This window comes from Anas platyrhynchos, chromosome 1, assembly GCF_047663525.1.
Source record: "Anas platyrhynchos isolate ZD024472 breed Pekin duck chromosome 1, IASCAAS_PekinDuck_T2T, whole genome shotgun sequence".
NCBI lineage: Eukaryota > Metazoa > Chordata > Aves > Anseriformes > Anatidae > Anas > Anas platyrhynchos.
In genome coordinates, this window is record NC_092587.1 from 93522672 (window position 1) to 93543015 (window position 20344).

A 20344-nucleotide genomic window follows, 5' to 3' on the forward strand; every position below is an offset into this window, starting at 1 on the left:
ATCCACACAGGTCTGGCATTAAAGTGCTTGGATGCTAGTTCAGCCTCTGTTTTGAGACAAATAGAAAATCAGTATTTCAGGTAGAGCCTTGGAAGGCATAAGAGGGATGTCAAAGGATGCCTGTGTGCTAGGAGTGAGTGTCATTTCCTGATAACCTCTGGAGAGACCTTTTCCCCTGAACTGCCACAACAGAACAGATAAATCAAACAGTATGCTACCATTGTGGTGGTAGTGTTAAATCAAAGCAGCATTTCTTGTATTCCCACCTGCCTCAGATGAGTATTTGGGAAGATTGGATACAGCTGGGCCCCCACATTGGTAGCAGCTGGAGAAGGTTTTGCTGGTGAAAAGTCAGAGTTTAAAAAAATCTGTAGTTCAGTAGAGTTGCTTGCTAGGTCATAAGAAGAAAATGCAGTGAAAGGTTTAGGACTCAGCTTAAGAAAGATAAGATAAGGTAAGGTAAGGGACATTTAGGCTCTTGTGCATCTCCTGAAGTATATTTCTTTTTCCTATAGTGTAAAGACAGTTTTCCTTGCATGGCAGAGCATGAGCAGGAGCTGCTGGGAATGCAGCAAAGCAGCTGTTAATCTTCCTTGACTGTTTGTTATTAAGTGCATTTTATTGCTGGATGTTGATGGAATAGCTATTAACCAGCAGCAGCATGGCTGCTGCTGAAAATGGAGCAAGTAGGAGTGAGGCTGTGTGCAGGCATCTGTCTCCTGAGTTTGCCTGGTCCTTGGGGGAGCTGCTGGTGGGAGAGGACAGCTGGTCTCTGGGCCAAGGCTCTCACCAGGGTGTGCTGACTGCTACTACCAAGGTCAGCTGAGTGATTTTTAAGGAACAGATTTGTGGTTCCTAAGTCACAGGAATTATTTTTCAGGCTCTTATGTGTTCAGTCTAGGTCCCTATCATTTGTTTCAAAGGGATCTATTTTGGGGGATTTTTTAATGTAACTAAGAAGTGTTTTTGCTTGCAACTGAAATCCTAGTGTGTGTTTTGGAAGTGATTTGTGTAGCTCTGGAGGTCTTACTTGAAAGCAAAAGTTATTTTCTGTATAAAACAAAAATTATTTTCTGGCTGTGAAATACATAGTTATTTTCATTGTTCCCCCAGACCTGTTACCATAGTCTGAGCTGTTTTGTGAGGTTCCAAGTACAATGAAAAGAGAGATTTTTTTTTTTTTTATATTAATAAGTCAACTTATTGCTATACTCTTTCTGCAAACAAAGAGAAGTAATATATGAAGGTGACTGTTGGAGTATTTTTCTGTGTCTTCTGGATACCCCCACACGTTACCAGTTGGTTAGAAGTCAGTAGAGGGGGGAAAAAAAAAAAAAAGTAATGCATTTGTAGTAAGTAGCTATTTTTCTTTTTATACTACTCTTTTTTTTTCCTAAAACGACAACACTAATGTTGACAATAAGATTTAGCAGCATCTGTGTACTATAAAATGAAGCCATGAATGATTAAACCATTTCTGTGTTGCTTGGTTTTTATGAAGTGGGAATTGTGAAATAAAAGCAAGCCATAGGACTGTAGTGTCACGGGAGCAGGCTGCACATGTGAACCTCACGTTAGCAGAAAATGTTCTGTATTTAAAATGTCTGCCTCTGTGTAACATGATGAGTCCCTCAAGAACTGCCTTCTGCAGTTGCTCTGTGAATTGCACTCCCACCAGAGTCAAGTACATCCAGCCAAATTGGATTACTACAAGGAGATAAATGGGTCCAGGGAGCACTTAATTGGAGGGATGATGATGTTTGTGTCCTTCAACAGAGTGCAAACACTGTCCTCTAGAAAACTGGGAGGTACGGAGGAAGGAGTTTTCAGTTCTGAATGTTTTCTGCTTTCTTTGACTGGCTGTGATGGGATGAATCACAAACCTTAGGGTTCATCTAGAATCAGTTTTTAGTTTTGAGGACAGTTTTGGCAAATGTTAACTACTTCACAGTAACTTTAAAATAAAAGCAGTGATTTGTTCTTGTATTTTAGGACAACTTCCTTAAAATGATATCGGTAGCTTCATCTGTACTCTAAGATTCACAGTTAAAGCAATCTGAGAACCATTAGCGTGCTTTAAGCTTAAAAACCTTTCCTTGCAGTGCTATTTTTGGAGTCTCAGAATCTGAAAATGGAGGATGGGAACAGCTGGATTTCTTTGCTTGAAGTGACAAAGTGAGCTGTGAGCCCTGAGAGAAACACTGTGGACAGCAGAGCATGGACAGAATTGAACCACAGTGGTTGTGACTCCCATGTATGAGGGGTGATGCATGCAACACCCCTTAATGGGCGAATAAAACCAAGATGTTATTTTGATTGCTAGACTCCTTTTAGATTTGAAAAGGGCAAGGGGGAGAATGGTCTGACAGGAAAGAAAAACCTAGAAGCAAACACTTCATACCTGCTATTGAAATGCCTGTTTTATAAGCATTGAGGCTTTTTTGGGAAGGAAAAAATAAAATAAAAACACCACTCAAAAATATCAAGTTAGAAAGTAAATTAATTAGAAGAACAGATGGATTTAAATTTACCTTTCCAATGAGGAGACTTGAAAGAGACTTTGAAACACAGGGAAAGATGCACAGAGGAAAACATGTTTCAGGGGAAATAAGGCTAGAGTGGAGAGGATTGCTAGGAGGGAGAACCAGATGCCTTTTATGAAAAAGGAGGATCCCCACCTTTGTGAGGAGGATATGAATGACTTCTGCAGATGGAAACATAAAACATTCAGATTTAACGTCATCAATAGCACTCCTTCTGTCATTGCAAATCATCAAGGATCTTGAATTTGATTGCCCCTTTGGCCAACACTTGTATATTTCCAGTTAATATTGTGCATTTAAACCTATGTTTAGCAAGTGAGGGTGAAGGTTTTCTCATCTTGGCTGGCAATGAGGGAGGGCGGATCTTGGTGTGCATTAGTGGGAAGCTGCTCATAGCAGAGTCCGGTAATGTACCTTGGTTGAAGAGAACTGGCACTCGTTTGTTTACTTGGCTGTCTAAAAATAAGACTGAATGCACAGCAAAATGAATGTGCTCTTTCCAGAGCCTCACCTCTGCACAGACAAAGCTGCTCTACTGTATGAGCTGTCCCCATGTCTGGTGGGAGCTACTGATGTGAAGAAACAGTGGACAGCAGCAAAAGCCCATCAGAGCCTCTTCATTCTGAGATTTACTCATGAATGAATATCTATCGATCAAAAGGAAAACAGAACCACCAAAAGAACAGTGTGGGGTTTTGTTTTTTTCTTCCCTGAAACCCTTTTGCTCTTTGAGGTGAGGAAAATGAACTCCGAAAATAGCTCGCCGTAGAATATTACTTATGAGCTGGGTGCTTGTAACTACACTTTGTCCTTTGAGGTAAAGGTTGTGGCTATTGCTTAGTGTTTTACAGAATGAATCATGTTTTCTCCTTTGGGATTCTTTAAAAATGCAAGTCACTTCTAAGATGCACTGTGGTGTCTGGCAGTCATTTAAAATCTTCAGGAGGAGAAAATAAATGCATTATCAAGAATTTTTGAAGGAAAAAAAAAAAAAAACTTTTCCAACCAACCAAAAATGTAGGAATTGCTATACATAGCTTCCCCAACCTCCCCCAAGAAACACAGGGAAACTGGAGTCTAAATCATTTCTTCTTAAAACACATGGATATGGAGCTTTTGTGGATATGAAGGGAAGCCTGAGATGTGATCAGTCTGGGTCAAATTGAGAAATACGGTCTCTTGAACATAAAACCAACAAAACAATCACTACAGCACAAGCGTGTGACTGTAGTGGGGCCCTTACAGCTGCCTCCTGGTGATGGTTCTGCAGGAGGAACACTGACAGCCCTGCATGTTACTTCTTACTGACAAGACTGAGAGACAAGGTGCCCTTAGGCTGTGCCAGGTCCCAAGCTATGCAAGGATGGGTCCAGGCTGTCCATGTAAAAGCATGGGCACTTCTTGCCTCACTTGGGTTGCTATGTGGCCGTGGCAGTAAAAGCTGTTAGGAGGATGGCGCTCTCAGTGTCTCAGATGATCATATTTGTTTTCTCCCTTTCTTTTGACTTCATAAAACACCATGAGGAATCCATCTTGCCTGTTAAAATAAATACCCTACAAATTTGGACAGACAAAAAGTAGGAAGATGACTAGTCAACCTGGGAGTGTGTATAGGATGCTCCCTGTGTCTGGAGGCCAAATCATGGAAGCTCAAATCTGTTTGGTAGCAAGTCAGAAACATCGGAGTCTTGTTGGGTTTGTATATTGTAGTACACAAAGGATTCAGCATGGGGACCTTTGCTTTTCAGACAGCAAAAAACACTGAAATTTTGCTACAGCAGGCAAATGGAGTTTGTGACCAGCTAGGCACTGTGCTCATAGACACATTACTTATGTCTGTTTCGTGTTTAACCTTTTGATCCTGAAGTACTGATCCTTAAATCTCAGGTGGCTCCCTCAATTTGGCGAACTGCTGATTAGACTTGTTTTCCTAATGGTCTTCAGTAGCTTCACTTTACCTTTTGCGATGTATCAGCTCTAATACTGAGAGGGCTGAACCTCAGGCTGTCCATCTGAAAAAAGGTGGAATATGGAGTAAGGATTGCTTCTGGAAAGGAAATATGGTGTTTTAACTTCTGGTAGACCTTCTGTCTACAGAGCTGTCTCAAGCAGTATTGCTGAGATATTGTGTTACACAGCTCCATCAATCAACAGTGCTGGAGGAAGGCACACAGCTATCTTGAGTTTAGGCTGTATGGAGGCCCAAGGCCTTCTCACTTGCAACTTCCACACAGCAGGCACAAAAGATTAAAAACAAAACAAAAAGCCCAGAGCTGTAATTCAAAACATGGTACCAGTTTTTAGTCAGGAATGTGATGGCATCTCAAACAGAGCCCACAGGGCTGTATCTCTCCCCTGTGCAAACAACTCTTCAGTTCTTGCAACTTTGTCATTCAGCCATGAGTACGTAAGGACACTGTCATAGGTAGGTCATGACCAAATCTGATGTTTTGAATCCCTTCTGCTGTAAGCAATGTACCAATGGCCTTTTCTGTAACCTAGAACCTAGAAGCGGACAGAGTAGAAACAAATACAGTTTATAGGGATCACAGTAACAAGTTTGGTATTTACACTTGCATTTTTATTTGTATTAGTCCAGATCCTCTTAATTTCTGCCTGTTATCATGCTGCACTTGGCCAAGCTGGTGAGTTTAAGAGTCCTTAATGAAGATTACTGCTCCTGCAGCTCAAAGCTGTTGCCTACAAGTACCCAAAGATGTCAAGGGTGGGGGGATTGCACTGATTTAGCTAGAATGTCAGGAGCATCTCTGGGGATAAAACAAGCTTGAACCTAGAATGTGTGATTTAGTGAATTGGAGTCAGTGCAATTCTTGGTTAGGTACAAATCAAATGCTAAAACCATCTTTGCTTAAACTTTTCCTAGCCAAATTGATGACCAACTTCGTGGTGTCCCTCCCTGTTAATTGAAGGACTGAAAAACACACTTAACCTCAGTAGGTCTTTTGGATAAGTAACAACAATTACCAAACCTCTGGTGAATGAGGGATGACATCAGCAGTGTCGGTGACCCCAATGTCACTTCTAGGGGGCGGTAAGTTGAGCTGCCCCATAATCCCGGAATGAGGGGGTTGAAACTGAATGAAATGGCTTGTTTAAAACTTGGAAGAAAAAAATCTGTTTAATAGCAGGTTAATTTGCGTTAGTTGCTTTAAAATCAAACAGCTTAAAATAGCAAGTGCTTGCTGTAGGCTGTAATTGTCTGGATAATAAGTGTCACAAGACACTGGGACCAGATAGAGTGGGGAGAAAAGCTGGTGTAGGTAACCTGAATACCATGCTGAAGTCTTTTAGGTGGGGAAAAAATGAGGTCAGAAAAAGTCCTGCCTCTCATCTTGTTCCATCCTTCTATTTGTAATATAATCAGAGAAATAGAAACAAGGTGAAAGGCCAAGACTGAAAGCAAGGGGCTTGGACATATTTCTGAAAGACAGAGGAAGACGAGGAGTTAAACTTCCCATGCTGTGTTTTTCTTCTGGGTCATTGAAGATATTCCCTGCCTAATTGCAAGGAAAACGCAACTTTGGAAAGGCACCACAGCAGGTTATATTGCCATTTAATGGCGAACTTGATTTGTGGTTAATGGGTAACTAGGCTGGCAGAAGCATGGTGGAGGCTTTGGGCCTAGTGCTCACTGGGGGAGATGCTGCAGTCCTAGATATGTAAGCGATGCATCTTTCATTCTCTTACACTAAATGGTGACCTGTTTGCAGCTGGGCATGCATTAAGACAACTGACTGCTACCTATAAAAGTCTGGGAAGAGTGGTACTTACCTTCTGTGTGGCACATAGGTTTTGATGATGGTAGTTTGACTTCACCAGTCAAATTCTCCTCAGTCCTGGCCTATACAAGAATGTGGGATTGAGCACTTGGATGGATAGGAGCTTGCACATCAGCACATACCATGACCTTGAAGCTACAGATGTTGCTTGTGCTTGGCTGAAGTGCTGGCACAACTTGACTTCTGTAGAGGGTGCTATCATTGGCTTCAGTTCTAGGTGAACCAGGTTAACCTCGGTATTGTAGAAATCCTGTGGCTTTATTTTTTATTTATTTTTTTTTTTTTTTAGAGGGGCAACATATCTAGTAGAATGATTTATGTGTTCTGCATCAGTGTTCCTTGTCTTGCTCCCTGCCACACTTAGCTGTCTAATCTCACACAAGAGAAAGAGAAATAGAGAGTAAAATTAGTTGGTGGCCACAGGAAGAGGCGAGTGGTGCAAGACCATTAACTGACAGGATAGCACGGCTTGTCAGTTCTTAAAATGCCACAGACTGATAAATGGATGCTGTGGCTGAAAGATATGCTCACTTAGCCTTTTTGCTTTAATTGAAATTGATGGAGATAGAAATAACTAAGCTGTTCTCAGTCTGCACAGGCGAGGCAAAATAGCTCTATTAGTGCTCAGGGAAGACTATATGCAAGGCAGTCAGCTGCTTCCTTTCCGATTATATGCTCTGTCAATGGCAGTTATGTATTGTGTATGGATCTTTGAAGAGTTCAATTGCCTCTGATTTCAAAGATGATTTTATCTGTTGGAGACTATTTTCGTTACATCAGAGGCCTCTAGTGCATAAGTGCTATGTCTTGTGTTGGTAAAAATTAGAAATTAAGGAAGAGTTCAAGGAGAACAAAAATATCTATGAGCATTATGATTTGAATGTACATGTCTGGATGGCCAAAATGTTACAAGTAAGCAGCATGGTTTTCATTTAGTGAAGGAGGTTCAAAGATGATGCTAAAACATACATGTAAGTTACTAGATGACTATTAATTGCTTAATATCTAGTAAGCGATTGTCATCCACTTCTGTACTTCTGTAAAAGCTTAATTTGCTCACAACTTCCTGGAATATTTGAGAGAGAGCTATTCTGTGTATGTTTCCCCCTCCTCTGAGGGAAGACGTATCCAAAATGTGAATGATTCACCTGTGTGTGTACAGATCTTTGGAGAGTACAAATACCATACTAGTTATTATCAGGACATGTTTATTGAAAGCATAGGTATTAGATATTCTTTAGGTTCAAGCCTAGCTGAATTTGTGATTCAACTTCAGTTATTTAAAAGGACAGTCAAACTGTTTTTTTTTTTTTTTTTCTCTCTTGGAGGTGATCTTGGCTGTAATTTGAAGGAATTATTCAGAGGACAAAATGTGCAATTTTACAGTATTAGTCCATGTCAGCTCTGATGAAAATGGATTCAAGAAGCTTTATGACTGCCTTCTCAAGCGTTACCATAAATCATTTAAACTGTTCTTTAATCTTTACAAATATATTAATACTTGTGTTTTGCATGGGTTTTGATTAAACAAAACTTGTTACAAGTACCTACAAGAGAACTCTTGTAGGTACCAAAACCAAGTTTTAGTAGAACTAATTCTGCTTTGTCTATGGGTTCTTCTTCCTTCTGTGTTTTTTGTGGTGTTTGTTAGTAGGGGAGATCCTGAAATAAGGGCAAATTCTGCCAGTTCTTATGCCTGGTGTCGGGGGGTGGGTATGCCGAGGTTTGTAGCTCTCTAGAACAACCTAATAAGTTAGTGGGCTGATACTTGCAAGTTGCATCTGGGATCCAATCAGTTAAAGAAGGAAGAGAGATTGGTTCTGAACTGATCATGGTCAGAAAGGAAAGATTTCTGTTTATAAAGAGGATTTTGTAGAAGAGTGTTCAAATCTTTTAAAAAAAAAAAAAAAAAAGCCTCTTTTCTATCTGTAGTCAAAGGTGACATTATGATTAATCTTCTGTCTTGAATGCTTTTCTTTCATTTTTGATTATAGTCTAAGTCTGGAAAATAAGGTTGGTTTTATGTGCCTAACTTTTAGGCAGCCTGAAGTAAGTAAGCTGTTTCTATCTCTCATCTAGCTTATCACTAGGTTTGTGCAGTACAACTTTTTTATTTTTTCCAGGAAGCTGAATTGCTGGTATCTTGTCTTTCTCCATGCTATCTTTGTAACAGAGGTAAGCAGCTCAGCTGTGGCTTGAGGCTGTTGTGTACATCTTCTGCAGCCTTTCCATTAATCTGAGACCCAGTGGGTTGGGGTAGGGGGGTAGGAGGGAGGTGTCACAGATAAGGTGATCTGGCTTCCCCTGGCTTTGTGAGGGTCTTGGAGAGAGGGGAAACAAAGTTAGGCTGTCAAACAAATGTTCAGGAGGAAGCCACAGCCCTGAGAGACAATGATGTGAGTAAAACCAAGTGTCACAGTCAGTATGTCAATAAATGGAGAAGTCTGTGATTTGTGACAGTGGTTTTTGTAGTAGTTGGAAGAAGAAGGTGGAGCTGGTCTGAAAGCCATGGCAAGGGCAAGAAAATAGATTGTCCTGAAACTAATTGATGTACATATCATGTTGACTCAGGTCAGAAAGAGGTAACATGCATGTTTTGATACATGTTACTTGCAGGAGATGAAATAAAACTGCTTAAAACCAGTTGATGCACGCACAGTGATGGCTCAGAGCCAATGGCTGCTTCTGGTAGCCATTGTGAAAGCCAATTGTACTTTCACTATGTGAAAGTACACTTCTCCACAGAGCTCAGATATGGAGTAATTGTCTCAACCTTTCACACTGACCTGGAATTTGGGGTGCCCCTCAAGGAAACCTGAAAGTAGACCTATCATTTGTGTTGTGATAAGATGTATTCTTTTTGTTAAAACTTATGAATTTCTTATATAGGGAACATGCATTTAATGGCTAATGAAACTGAAAAAGCATCAATACTGTTTCATAAAACAATTTTATTTCTCATGTGTTTTCTGTCTTGTATTTGCTAACGTCTGTTACTTGGAAATAGAATGCACTTATCTTGGGGGAGGGAACCCTGCTTTTGCTTTTTAAAAAGAGAGAAGGGGAAAGAAAATACCATGCAACACAGCAATGATTTGGGTTAGTCTTGGCTTGCAGGTGGATTACTACCCAGCCACTTGCTCACCCCCCTCCTCATCTGGAAGTGGAGAGAAACGGGAAGAATAGGAAAGAGGAGAAACTTTGTGGGTTGAGATGAAGACAATGAAATCGTTTTCAGGCAAAACAGATTCTACTTGGGGAAGAGTGATTTAAGTTGTTGAGAATTGGAAACACAGCTATGAATTTGGGTAGTGGGAAACAAAAACAAACTTGGAAACACCTTCCCCTCACCCCCTTCCTAGGTTCATCTTCACTCCTGACATACCTACTTGTTACTTCCCCCACAGCCCTGAGTAGTTCAGTGGGGATGGGGGGTTAGTTTACCTCTGCCACTCCTTCCTTTTCCAATGTAGGCTCTGCACAGGCCACAGTCCTTCAGGAAAATCCATCTGCATAGTCACCTCTGTGGGTTTTGTCATGGATATATGCTCCAGCCCCTGGAATATCTCTTTATCCTCTTCTGACTTTGTTTTTCCCTCAATTGTTTCTTGTTCCTTTCATTTCTTTGTCTTCTCTTCATTAGTTGTTTTTGCCCTTTCTTAAATATGTTTTCCAACATATTTACACACCGAGCCACTGGCTTGGCTGATGGGCTTGGTGCCACCAGTTTAGCTGATGGGCTCAGCTGTGTCCCATGTGGTTATGTTGGAGCCAGCTGGCACTGGCTTTATTCAGCATGGTGCAGTGCTTGTGTGTTTTTGTTTGTTTTTTTTTAGAGACCATCCCTGCAGCTCCCTACAGCCAACAACCTGCCTCTTACACCCAATACAAACATTCAGTTAGGTGGGGTTAGGGATAAATTCTATTTTCTGCTTCATTTATTTCATAGAGTTGGCTCAGATACAGCTTAGGTATGTGAAAGGTGTATTATGATGTTATTTACCTCACTGAAGGAAGGGGAGTAACTTTTACCTCAGCTTGTCTTTGTCATCTGGATAAAATAGCATCTAATTTTCTTGCCATATTTAAAGCATACATTTAGCACTACAACTTTTGATCAATTTTTATTGCTAACTTAATAACAACATCACAGTTATTTTTATATTTTTTCAGGGAAAAATATTTGAAGTTACTTCACATGAGGCAAAGTGAAATCTGGAGAGGATATTTGTGCTTCTCCAGAGTGTAAAAACTTACAGAATAATCATGCAGAAGACACTGATGCTGACAAAGGTAGAGGGTTTCCCTGTACAATGCTCTATTAATCTGTGGATCAGTTTCTGAAATAGTTTGTATGGTAGTAACTCCCTGTGCTCAGTTTAGTGGAAGGTTTTCAGCATTAGGAGAACACTCAGACATCACAGTAGCCACCTGTAGTAGTGGCAGTGGTGGCAGCAGCATTTGCTGTATGCTGAGAGGAGTGTGAGGCTTGTGAGGTGTCTGAGGGGGTCTTCTGAGTCCTGATGCCTTGTGTTGGTCTCATGACAGAGATTTCAGGGCCCTGGGGAGAAAACAAAAAGACTCGAGCCCAGATGATGTTCTCCTCAATCCTCTCCATACTGTGGAGAGACAATGACATAGATGAGCTATTCTGTAGGCAACTGGGGAAAATCCTGGCATTGGTTGCCCTTTTCATTATGGGAGACTTCAAATTCCTAGACATAAACTGGGATTATCATACTGCTGTGGCTGGGAAATTCCCAAAGCATGTTGAAGATGACTTCATGTCACAAGTACAGGAGTGAGCCAACAAGGGAAGGAGACCTCCTGGATCTGTTGTTAAAGAACAGCCTTGTGAGAGAGGTGACAGCAAGTGTCTCAGCTACAGTGATCATGAATAAGCTGAGTTCACGACTTTTGGTGTAAGGAAAGAAAAAAGGTCAGCAGAATTGCCACCCTGGCCTTTAAGACAGATTTTAAGCTTCTTGGGGAGCTAGTTAGCAGCACCCCCTGGGATCTGCTCTAGTGTGTTTAGGGGTCCATAAGAGCCAGTTTATTCTCAAGAGCCACCTGTTAAAAGCCCAAGAGCAGGCAACCCTGCTGTGCTGCAAGTTAGGCAAGCAGGGCGGAAGACGAGCCTGATTGAACGGGAACTCTGCCTGAAACTAGGGCTGAACAAGAGTATATATGACCTCTGGAAGCAAGGCCTTGCTTCGTGGGGAGAATACAGAGCTGTAGTCTGCATCTGCCTGGAGAAAAGCCAAAGCCTGACTTGCATTGACGCTGAACGCTGTGGTGTCAGACAATAAAAAAGGCTTTTTCAAGTACGCCAACAGCAAGATGTCAAATGAAAACATTGGGCTGATCAGGGGAGAAGGAAAAGACAGAGGCATTTAATGCCTCTTTTGTTTTTGTATTTAACAGTAATGACAGATCTTGGGCTACCAGGACTTCAGAACTGTAGGACTGCTGGGGAGCAGTGACTTCCTCTGTGTGGTTACTGAAATTGTAAGGGATCACTTCTATCAACTCAACATTTGTAAGTCCGTGGGACCTGATGGAGTTCACCAGCAAGTGCTGAAGGAATTATATCAGATGTTATAGCTGGACCCCTCTCAGCAATTTACTGAATATCATGGTAGTCTGGGGAGGTCCCTGCTGACCAGAATCTAGTCAATGTTATATCTGTCCACAAACAAGGCGTGAGAGGAGACCCAGGAAACTACAGGCCTATTAGTCTAACCTCAGTCCCTGGAAAAGTTGTGGAGAAGATTGTCCTGGAAGATGTTGGAAGGTATTTAAAGAACAAAGCTATTATCAGGCATAGTCAACACAGGCTCATGAAGGGTAACTCCTGCCTTAGTAATTTGTTCTCCTTCTATTATAAGATAGATGAAGAGAAGGCAGTGTGTGTAATATTTCTGGATTTCAGTAGGGATGTTAATACCATCCTTCATAGCATCTTTCTGGATACATTTTTCAGCTGTGAGATAAACAGGTTCACACTATGCTGGGTGATGAACTGGCTTCATGGTGGACCTCAAAGGGTTGCAGTAAATGGGCCTGCATGCAGTTGTCACTAGCAGTGTTCCTCAGGGCTCAGTTTTAGGGCTGGTTATGTTAAATGTTTTTTATCAGTGGTCTGGATGCATGAACGGAGTGCATCCTCAGGAAGTTTGCTGGTGATACTGAACTGGGAGGTGCTGTTCACACCCTTGGGGGGAGGAGAGGACTCGCAGAGAGATCTAGATAGATTGGAGCATTGTACAATCATTAGCAGGGTGAAGTTCAGTGAAGGAAAATACCCGATTCTGTGTTTGGGACAGAATAATGCTGGACATATGGATATACTGGGAGGTGAGTGGCTGGAGAGCAGCTCCGCAGAAAGGCATCTGGGGGTGCTGGTCAGCAGAAGGCTTAACATGAGCCAGCAGTGTACCCTGGCAGCCAAGAGGGCAAACCACACTTTAGGATTCATGAAAAGTAGTCAGATGGCCAAAATAGATGATACACTGTATGTAGTGTGTAGATACACTGTATGTAGGGTGTTGCAGTTGCACCTTGAATGCTGTGTGCTGTTATGGTCTCCAAAATATAAAAGGGATGTTAAGGTCCTTGGATGCCTCCAGAGGGCAACAGAGCTGGTAAGAGGAAGGCATGCCCTGCCAAGAGAGGCTGAGAAGCACTTGGGTTGTCCACCCTGGAGAAGAGAATCCTTCAAGGTGATGCCACTACTCTCTGTAACTACGTTCTGTTCTTCTATTTTAGTTCTGGCAAAAGGGTGTGCTTTTTTTTTCTTGTTGTTGTTGTTTTACTTTTAACTGGGAGATGAATTGTAGTAATGTAGGAGTGAGTACTGGTATTTTTTTCCTCTTTTAAAGTACTAAAGAGTTAAAAAGGCCCAGAGTTCATGGTATCATATGATATGGATAAAACAATTTGCAGTTCTAGCAGAAATAATAAAAAATGACTGAGGGCATAAATGTTGTGCTTCAGGGCATTAGCCAAAGACGGACATGCAGACAAGATGTATCTTAGTTTACAAGTACATTATGTAACTCTGGGATTTCTTTGCCCTATAGTAAAAAAAAAAAAAAAAAAAAAAAATTGCTTGTTTTGCCTATGGAGCGTAGGTCTTGCAGCCAGACCTGTAACAGGTGAGTTCCAAGCATCTTTTCTATTCTATACTTCTGCATTATTATGTTGCTAAATTTCTTAAGGTTTTTAGTCTAGGTTTGATATCTTTGAAGATAAACTCAGAATGTGCACATTTTTAATAATAAAAACTTGGCCTGTTGCCAGTGCCACTTTTGAACTTGTCCCAAGGAAGGAACTGAAATTGTTAATCACTTGAAAGTAAAGACAGCTCTATAGTTAGCATCCATTCAGGAAAGTACTGTTTTACATTGTCTATAAATATTTAATTACCCAAGAAAGTAGGATGGGACTGTTATGGTACAAGTTACTTCCTGCCTTTGGTTGCAGAAAGGAGTCTCAGTTGGACGACTGTTGTATTTTAACAACTCAAAATATGTGGTCTGGAGAAGCTTATTTCTAGGTTGCAATAAGCAAATTTGAGTTCTCAAAAGGCACCTCACAACATCCTGTAAGAGTCAAAATGCTATTTTTGTTTGAAATGGTCATTTGCTACTTGCAGCACTCTTGCTCAAGATGCTTACATTTATTTTCCTTTTTTATGGCTGCATAATTTTGCTCTAATTTCTTTTACTTGCTACTTTTTTCTTGTTCATGGCAACTAATTTGATTAGATTTTAATGATGCATAGATTTTAGCACTGTGATTTGATGTGTTAACAAGCTGGAGTCTATTTCAGCTTAAAAGAAAAGACTATGAAAAGCCTATTCTATTCAGACTGACTTTGATGTCTAAAGTTACTTGATAGCATCTTCTAATATTCACAAATGAGCAACAGGGCAGATGAGATTACAATTGGAAACTCATTAAAGTAAATTGATGCCTCTTTTGGTCCTGGTCTTTGCTGTTAGCTGTCTTCAGCTTCAGAAGCAAGAGCAGTGCCTAGGGGAAAAGTGCAAGGCTTCTAATATTTTTTTTTTACTTTTATTTTTTTTTAGCTGGGACAAGCAATCAAATTAATTCTTCTAGAATGGATGAAAAAAATGATCACCCAGCAGCTAAACCTGAAGATGAACTAAGTGTAAGTAGGCTGGCTTAAGCATTCTTGATTTCATACACTTCTTCACACTATTAGATCTGCTATGATCTAATTATCAAGTATTAACTTTGACATTCTGGTTGGATTTGTTATACCTTTATATTTTACAGCTCAATCTGAAAATGTCAATGCTTGTTAGTGTATCATCAGATTTCTAATAACATGTATTTTCAGGCTGAAATAATGGGATTGCTAGAGTGACAATATGAAAGGCTAATGTTGGTGTCATGGCAGCATGTTTTTCCAAAAAGAAATCGATTTCTAGGCAAGAAAATCAACAGTAGAGTAGGTGAAGTGCTTGTTTATCCCTGAAAAGATACAGAAGATGATTACTGCATGACTGTTAACCCATGACAACAAAGTGATTAAATAATTCAGTATATAGTGATAGTCAAACCGGAATTTTAGCTGGAAACCACTTCTAGAATATAGGAAATAAAAAAAAAAAAAAAATTGTGATTTTTATTCAGTGAAGGGAACAGCATAACTTTGCTATTTTCCTTAATACAAAGTGTTTATTTTACGCTATTTAACTTACGGAAATATTTATAATGTGGAGCACAACATTCAGTATTGCTCTGAATCCCATGTAACAGAAGTCTGCCTTGCAAGCTTTGATACATGAAGTGCATTTTTTAAAAAAGATTACAGTTGGAGTAGATGAAATGAAGACATTAACTGTTCCCAGCATACATTTATATTCCAATGGTGTCAATCCTGAGCAGTCTTTATTGATCCTTGACAGAGATCTATGTACCTAATTTTTAAGAATAAATCTGTCTGGTTAGCTCTACAGACATCAATGAGAATGACATAGAACAACTTAAATATGTTATTCTTGTGTGAGTCTTGATAAAAGCAGCAAGTGTCCCCACTGATCCATAAAGCAGCCCTAAGTTCAGGTGTCAGAGCTGAGAGCTCATCAAGCTGTCTCAAGATGTCCTAATGAACACCTGAGACTATAGAGGAACTTAACAGGACAGATCATAGCTTTAAACAAACAGGCAGTTTGGTTTTGATCTTTACACAGAATTGTACTTGAGGTTAAAAAACAAATACATTTGGAAGACAGGCAAACTTACTCCTTTTTGAGAGCACTTATGGAAAAATAAGTGCTGGTAGTTACTTTGTCTAGTTACCTAGACAGAAGGTATGAGTCAGGAATCTTTCAGTTGTGTATTTTCCCATTTAGCTTGAGGAAATTGTGAAGCATTCTACCGGGTCTCATTACTCATATTCAATTTATTCATTGTTCAACTCACCTTTGTACACTCTAAACACTGAAATGAAAGGTTGCTGTTATTTTTGACTATAGGCCTTGCAGGAGGATCTTTGTAATGATGGAGCTTATGTTCTTTCTCTCTGTGAGGATGTACAGAGCTCTCTTACCAACAGCATTACTAAGGCATAATATTACGGAATCATAGGAAAAGTTAGGCTCGTGGAAGCTTCTGAAGGGGATCTACTGAATGCTTCTGTTCCAAACAGAGCTAACATGAGGTCAGGCCAGATCTTTTGGGGCCTTGTCCCACTGAGTTTTGTGTATATGTAGGGATGCAGATTCCCTGACCTCGCTGGTATAGCCCAGGTGCCTGGCCCTCATGGTGAAATACTTTTATTTTCCATGTGTCCAGAAGGAATTTCCCTTGCTGCCACACGTGACTGTTGTGGCTCTCTTCACTGTGTATCACAGAGAAAATAGTGTTTTTGTGTTTTCTGTTAGCCACAGTAAGCAGGGAAATCTATGACTAGCTTTACTTGCATTGATTTTTGCCTTCTCATCTACAGCTAAATATCCCTGGAGCACTCAGCTTCTCACTGTGCAATACATGCCTTAGCCCCTCACTTCTCAGTGGTTGTTCCCTGGAATCGCTCCAGTTTATCAATGTATCTGTTGTACTGATGGGCTCAAAAGCAGACATAATACTTCACAAGTGGCTCTAATACCACTTGGAAGAAGGAAACAACTTATTTCAGTTGATTTCATGGCAATGCTTTGGCAAATGGCTAGTATTTATGCCTGGCATTTCCTTGGTGTTAAGCTCCAAAGGCATGTGTTTAGTTTTTATAGTCGCTGAATGAATGTAGCATCCCACATCGGTAATTTGGAGTGCAATTCTTAGCTAGGTGCTTCCTGACTTTGATAATGTTCTCCTTCCTCCAGTGAAAAATAGGGATGAAGAATGAGTTTTGTGCTCATATCTTTCATTCTACAGTAGGCCACAGGTTCTTGCTATGTACCTTCTGAGAGACTTTGAAGACAAGATGCTGTCAAACAGCCTGAGAACTTGTTGCAGTCACTCTCCTCAATGTCTACACCTTGTAGCTCTGTAGATGCTAAGGAGGACTACTCAGCTCAAAGAACAGCCAGGTCTGCCCTAGATGAGGCATGTGCTGTCATATGTGCATCTGTTCTCGTGTGGTTGTGAGCTCTTCCATGTGTTTGAGCACTGAAATGGAGGGATGATGGGGCAGGAGTCTGTCCCTCAGTAGAGTGAGTCCACCTGCACCTTGAACAAATAATGCACTGGCGATCACCAGACTGTGTCATAGACTTCTGGTTTGTGTTCATGGGAGATGACGTAGCTCTGAGTAGGTCCCAGCCACAGGTGAGATCCATCTTGAAAATGTCATTGAAATGATTTAAGCTGGCCAGAGAAGGAAGTGGTTTTATTTCTGGAACAGCAGTCATGTTTTGACCATGGGCTGGGAGGACATATGAATAGTGTGCGTACACGTGTTTCCTAGTTACTTAGCATGTAAAGGAAAAGTTAGTGTATATGGAAAAGGATTGATTACTTGAATACTGTAATACCACCTTCCTCCAGCTTCACACAAATGGAGGAATGACTGACTGGACATAAGTCTGCCTGTATGCAAAACTTGCATCAAAACAGCAAATGTTTGGGTAGTGAGAAGGCTTGCTAGGTCGTGTTAGCAAGCCACCAGTGAAAAGCTGCTGTTCTGCAGTACTTGTGTGTGTATATACATCTCAGCTGCAGCCAGTGCAAGGTATTTCAAGGCTACCTGTCCTTTAGACAAAATAGGGCTAATTTATGTTAATGAAAGATGCCCAAGGATATATGTATTTGTTCAGATGGTTAATGTTAGATGGCTGTTGCATGGTGAGCTGTTATCCTAGGGTATGCTGTGTTTTTACTTCTGTATGCCATTGGGTTGGACTGCTTTGTATCTGCAAGTGTCTGGACCTTACTTCTCTGCAGTTTTAAACTGCTACTGCATTAATAATAGTTTTGTATGTGAGTAACAGAAAAATGTGTGTGGGATTCTGTTCTAGCTGTTGGTCGGTCAGCTGCTGTTTGCAATGTTCCACATTAGTTTGTTGTCTTCCACCTTGTTTCAGGTAGCCAACATTTCAGTCCAAGTGGTATCTGCAGAAGACAAGTTGGCAAAGAGGATTCTGGCAAGGAAAAAACATGGCAAATTGAAGAAAAAAGAGAAGTTGCTGTGGAATTTTCAAAACAAAATAATTATTTTTACCCTCATTCTATTTATTTTAGGAGTTGTAACCTGGACTTTACTTTGGCTCTTCATTGGTGAGTTGCTGAAAGCTCACACTGATTTCAAATATCACTATTCCCAGTAGCACTTTTATTTTATATACCAGTTGCTTGTAGGATCTCACTTGTTCTGAAGGCTCCTTCTAAGATAAGCATAAAACCTGGAATACCTTTGTTACACTTCACAGGGTTCAATGAACAAGGAATTATAGCAGTAGGCACAACTGCTGTTTTAGGAAGCATGATTTCCAGCCCCCACACACCCCTCCCACCCCAAGACTTAGGCAAAGCTTTTGTGTATGTGCACTAGTTAATTGTGTAGACAATTCCCCTAACTTGATTCCACAAAGATTCTGACCTCCACTGCACTTGGCCTGCTAGAGGCTGGGTAAGATATCTGTGCCTTAGGCAGAATATATTTTAAAAGGCTAAAAAGGCAGTAAAATATGGAAGGCAAATACTTTATCTGTAATTGTTTTTTTGTTTGTTTGTTTTGTTTTAAAGAAGTGCTGCCTAAGATTCCTTAGGGATATTCTTGAACTTGGATGCTGACGTGACTTCTGCTACAGTTGGTTTGTACTATGGTATCTTAGGTTGTGTGTAGGAAGCAGGTGCTTGATGGACCTTCATATTGTGGTACTCATCTAGAAAAAAATGTCTTTGAATATATAAGGTTGATTTGGTAGTCTTTTCCACTTTAAGGTTGAATAGATTAATTTGGTTTAAAATTTGATCAGAAAAAGTTTCGTTGTTACTTGACAATAATTGGGGTCTGTCCTTTGTTTCTTGCAGTTCAGGCAGAAAGCAAAGATGTGTTGTACTTTGTTGGGCTATTTCGTGTTGCCAACATAGAATTTCTCCCAGAATATAGGCAGAAGGAATCGAAAGAATTTCTCTCTGTGGCGCAGAACGTACAACATGTGGTAAGATGAGTGGGCTGCTTGGTTAACAAAAAGTAGCAAAAAGACCAGAGCTGTGATCAATAATTGCAAATCTCAGGTGCCATCAAGTCTGCTGTGGCATTCTGCAGTTCTTATTTTCCTCCTTATGCCCTTTCAGAAGACAGTGCAGATGTGGCTAGCTGAAGGCAGGAAGGAACTGGGTGCTTTTAGCTTGTTAACCACAAACTAAATTTTGGAAAGGTCTGTTCGACATACACATTGACTAAAATTTTACACATTATTCCCCACAAACCAGTCTATGAATAGAGCTCTACAAAAAACCTTCAAAATTGCCACTTCTGAGACATTGATGAAATCTTTTGCATTCAAAGTGGTATCTGCTGCCAGTCTTCTGCCTTAGAGCATCTATAATTACACTACAGCTCTCATATGCTTTTACACTTAGTTTCCTTCTGATGCCAGTTATTCCAAAGAACATTATTCCTCCCAAACACCTTGCACCAGTCACAGCAGAAACAGCACTCAGTCGTAGGCAGTTACAGCTGCTCTACAGCAGGCAGAGGTGGCTGTCTCAATGCAACCAGAGATTCTTGAACAATTACCAAGTTTTGGTCATCTTATAGCATGAACTCATGCTCCTGCTTGCAAGCTCTTTGATCAGAGGGAAGATTTCTTGATGACCCGTAGTGCTTTCAGGCCAGTGCAGGTATTGTCCCTCCCAATTTACCAGAGAGCAGCTTCAACCTGCTGTGGGCCATTTGTCTTGTTCTTGTCCCAGAGCATCCTGCCATCTTCACACCCTGCAGAGAGAGGTGACAGACAAGAACATGTGAACTGCCAGTGCCACCATCTTCTACTTGGACATAACTTGGAAATGATTTTTTTCTCTAAACTCAACCAATACTCACCAATAGATTTTGCACTGCTAATAATGTACATCTCATTGCATGACAACATGACTATTGGCTAAAAAGGCTAGCAGGAATGTTGGGAATCTGAGTTTGTAAGGTTTTTGTCTTTTTTTTGTTGTTCTAATTGAAACCCTTTTGTTTATGACTTTTGTGTCAGAGGTCTCTAGAACAATGCCTGAAGAATCTCTCAAGTTACACTCATTCCCCTTTTGACAGTAAAAGCAATATATAGATAGAATCCCTCATAGCTTAATCTGGAGACAGATTGAGCTCTGCTCATTTTACTTAGGCCCTTAAACTGATTGTTCCAACTTGGTGTCAAATGATGAAGATTATGGACTAACATCCATATGACTTTGACAGCTGTCAAAGCCAAGGATTCAAAAGAATCCTAGTTACAGTCCTGTGGGCATTAATTAAGTAGCAGGAGGAGAGGCTGAACAGCTTGAGGTACGTGCCACCTGGTGGTGCTA

At 40.6% G+C, this 20344-nt stretch overlaps 1 protein-coding gene across 12 annotated transcripts in view; it reads left to right on the forward strand.

The window, feature by feature from the left end:
• The first annotated feature begins 334 nt into the window (after positions 1-334).
• The window catches only part of TMPRSS7 (transmembrane serine protease 7), a 44631-nt gene continuing 24621 nt past the window's right edge, over positions 335-20344 (forward strand). For 6 of the 12 annotated variants that reach the window (XR_005268252.2, XM_038184456.2, XM_038184491.2 and 3 more), the window contains exons 1-4: positions 335-454; positions 14437-14519; positions 17902-18094; positions 18851-18981. Coding sequence is in view for 10 of the 12 variants with exons in the window: in XM_038184456.2 (XP_038040384.1) it covers positions 14469-14519; positions 17902-18094; positions 18851-18981 (375 nt within the window). In the remaining 2 variants the exon portion in view is untranslated. Of the gene's footprint in view, positions 455-671; positions 818-13436; positions 13501-13846; positions 13950-14436; positions 14520-17901; positions 18095-18850; positions 18982-20344 lie in introns of those variants that run through there. The other 6 variants (XM_038184523.2, XM_038184472.2, XM_038184478.2 and 3 more) reach the window with 6 other exon arrangements.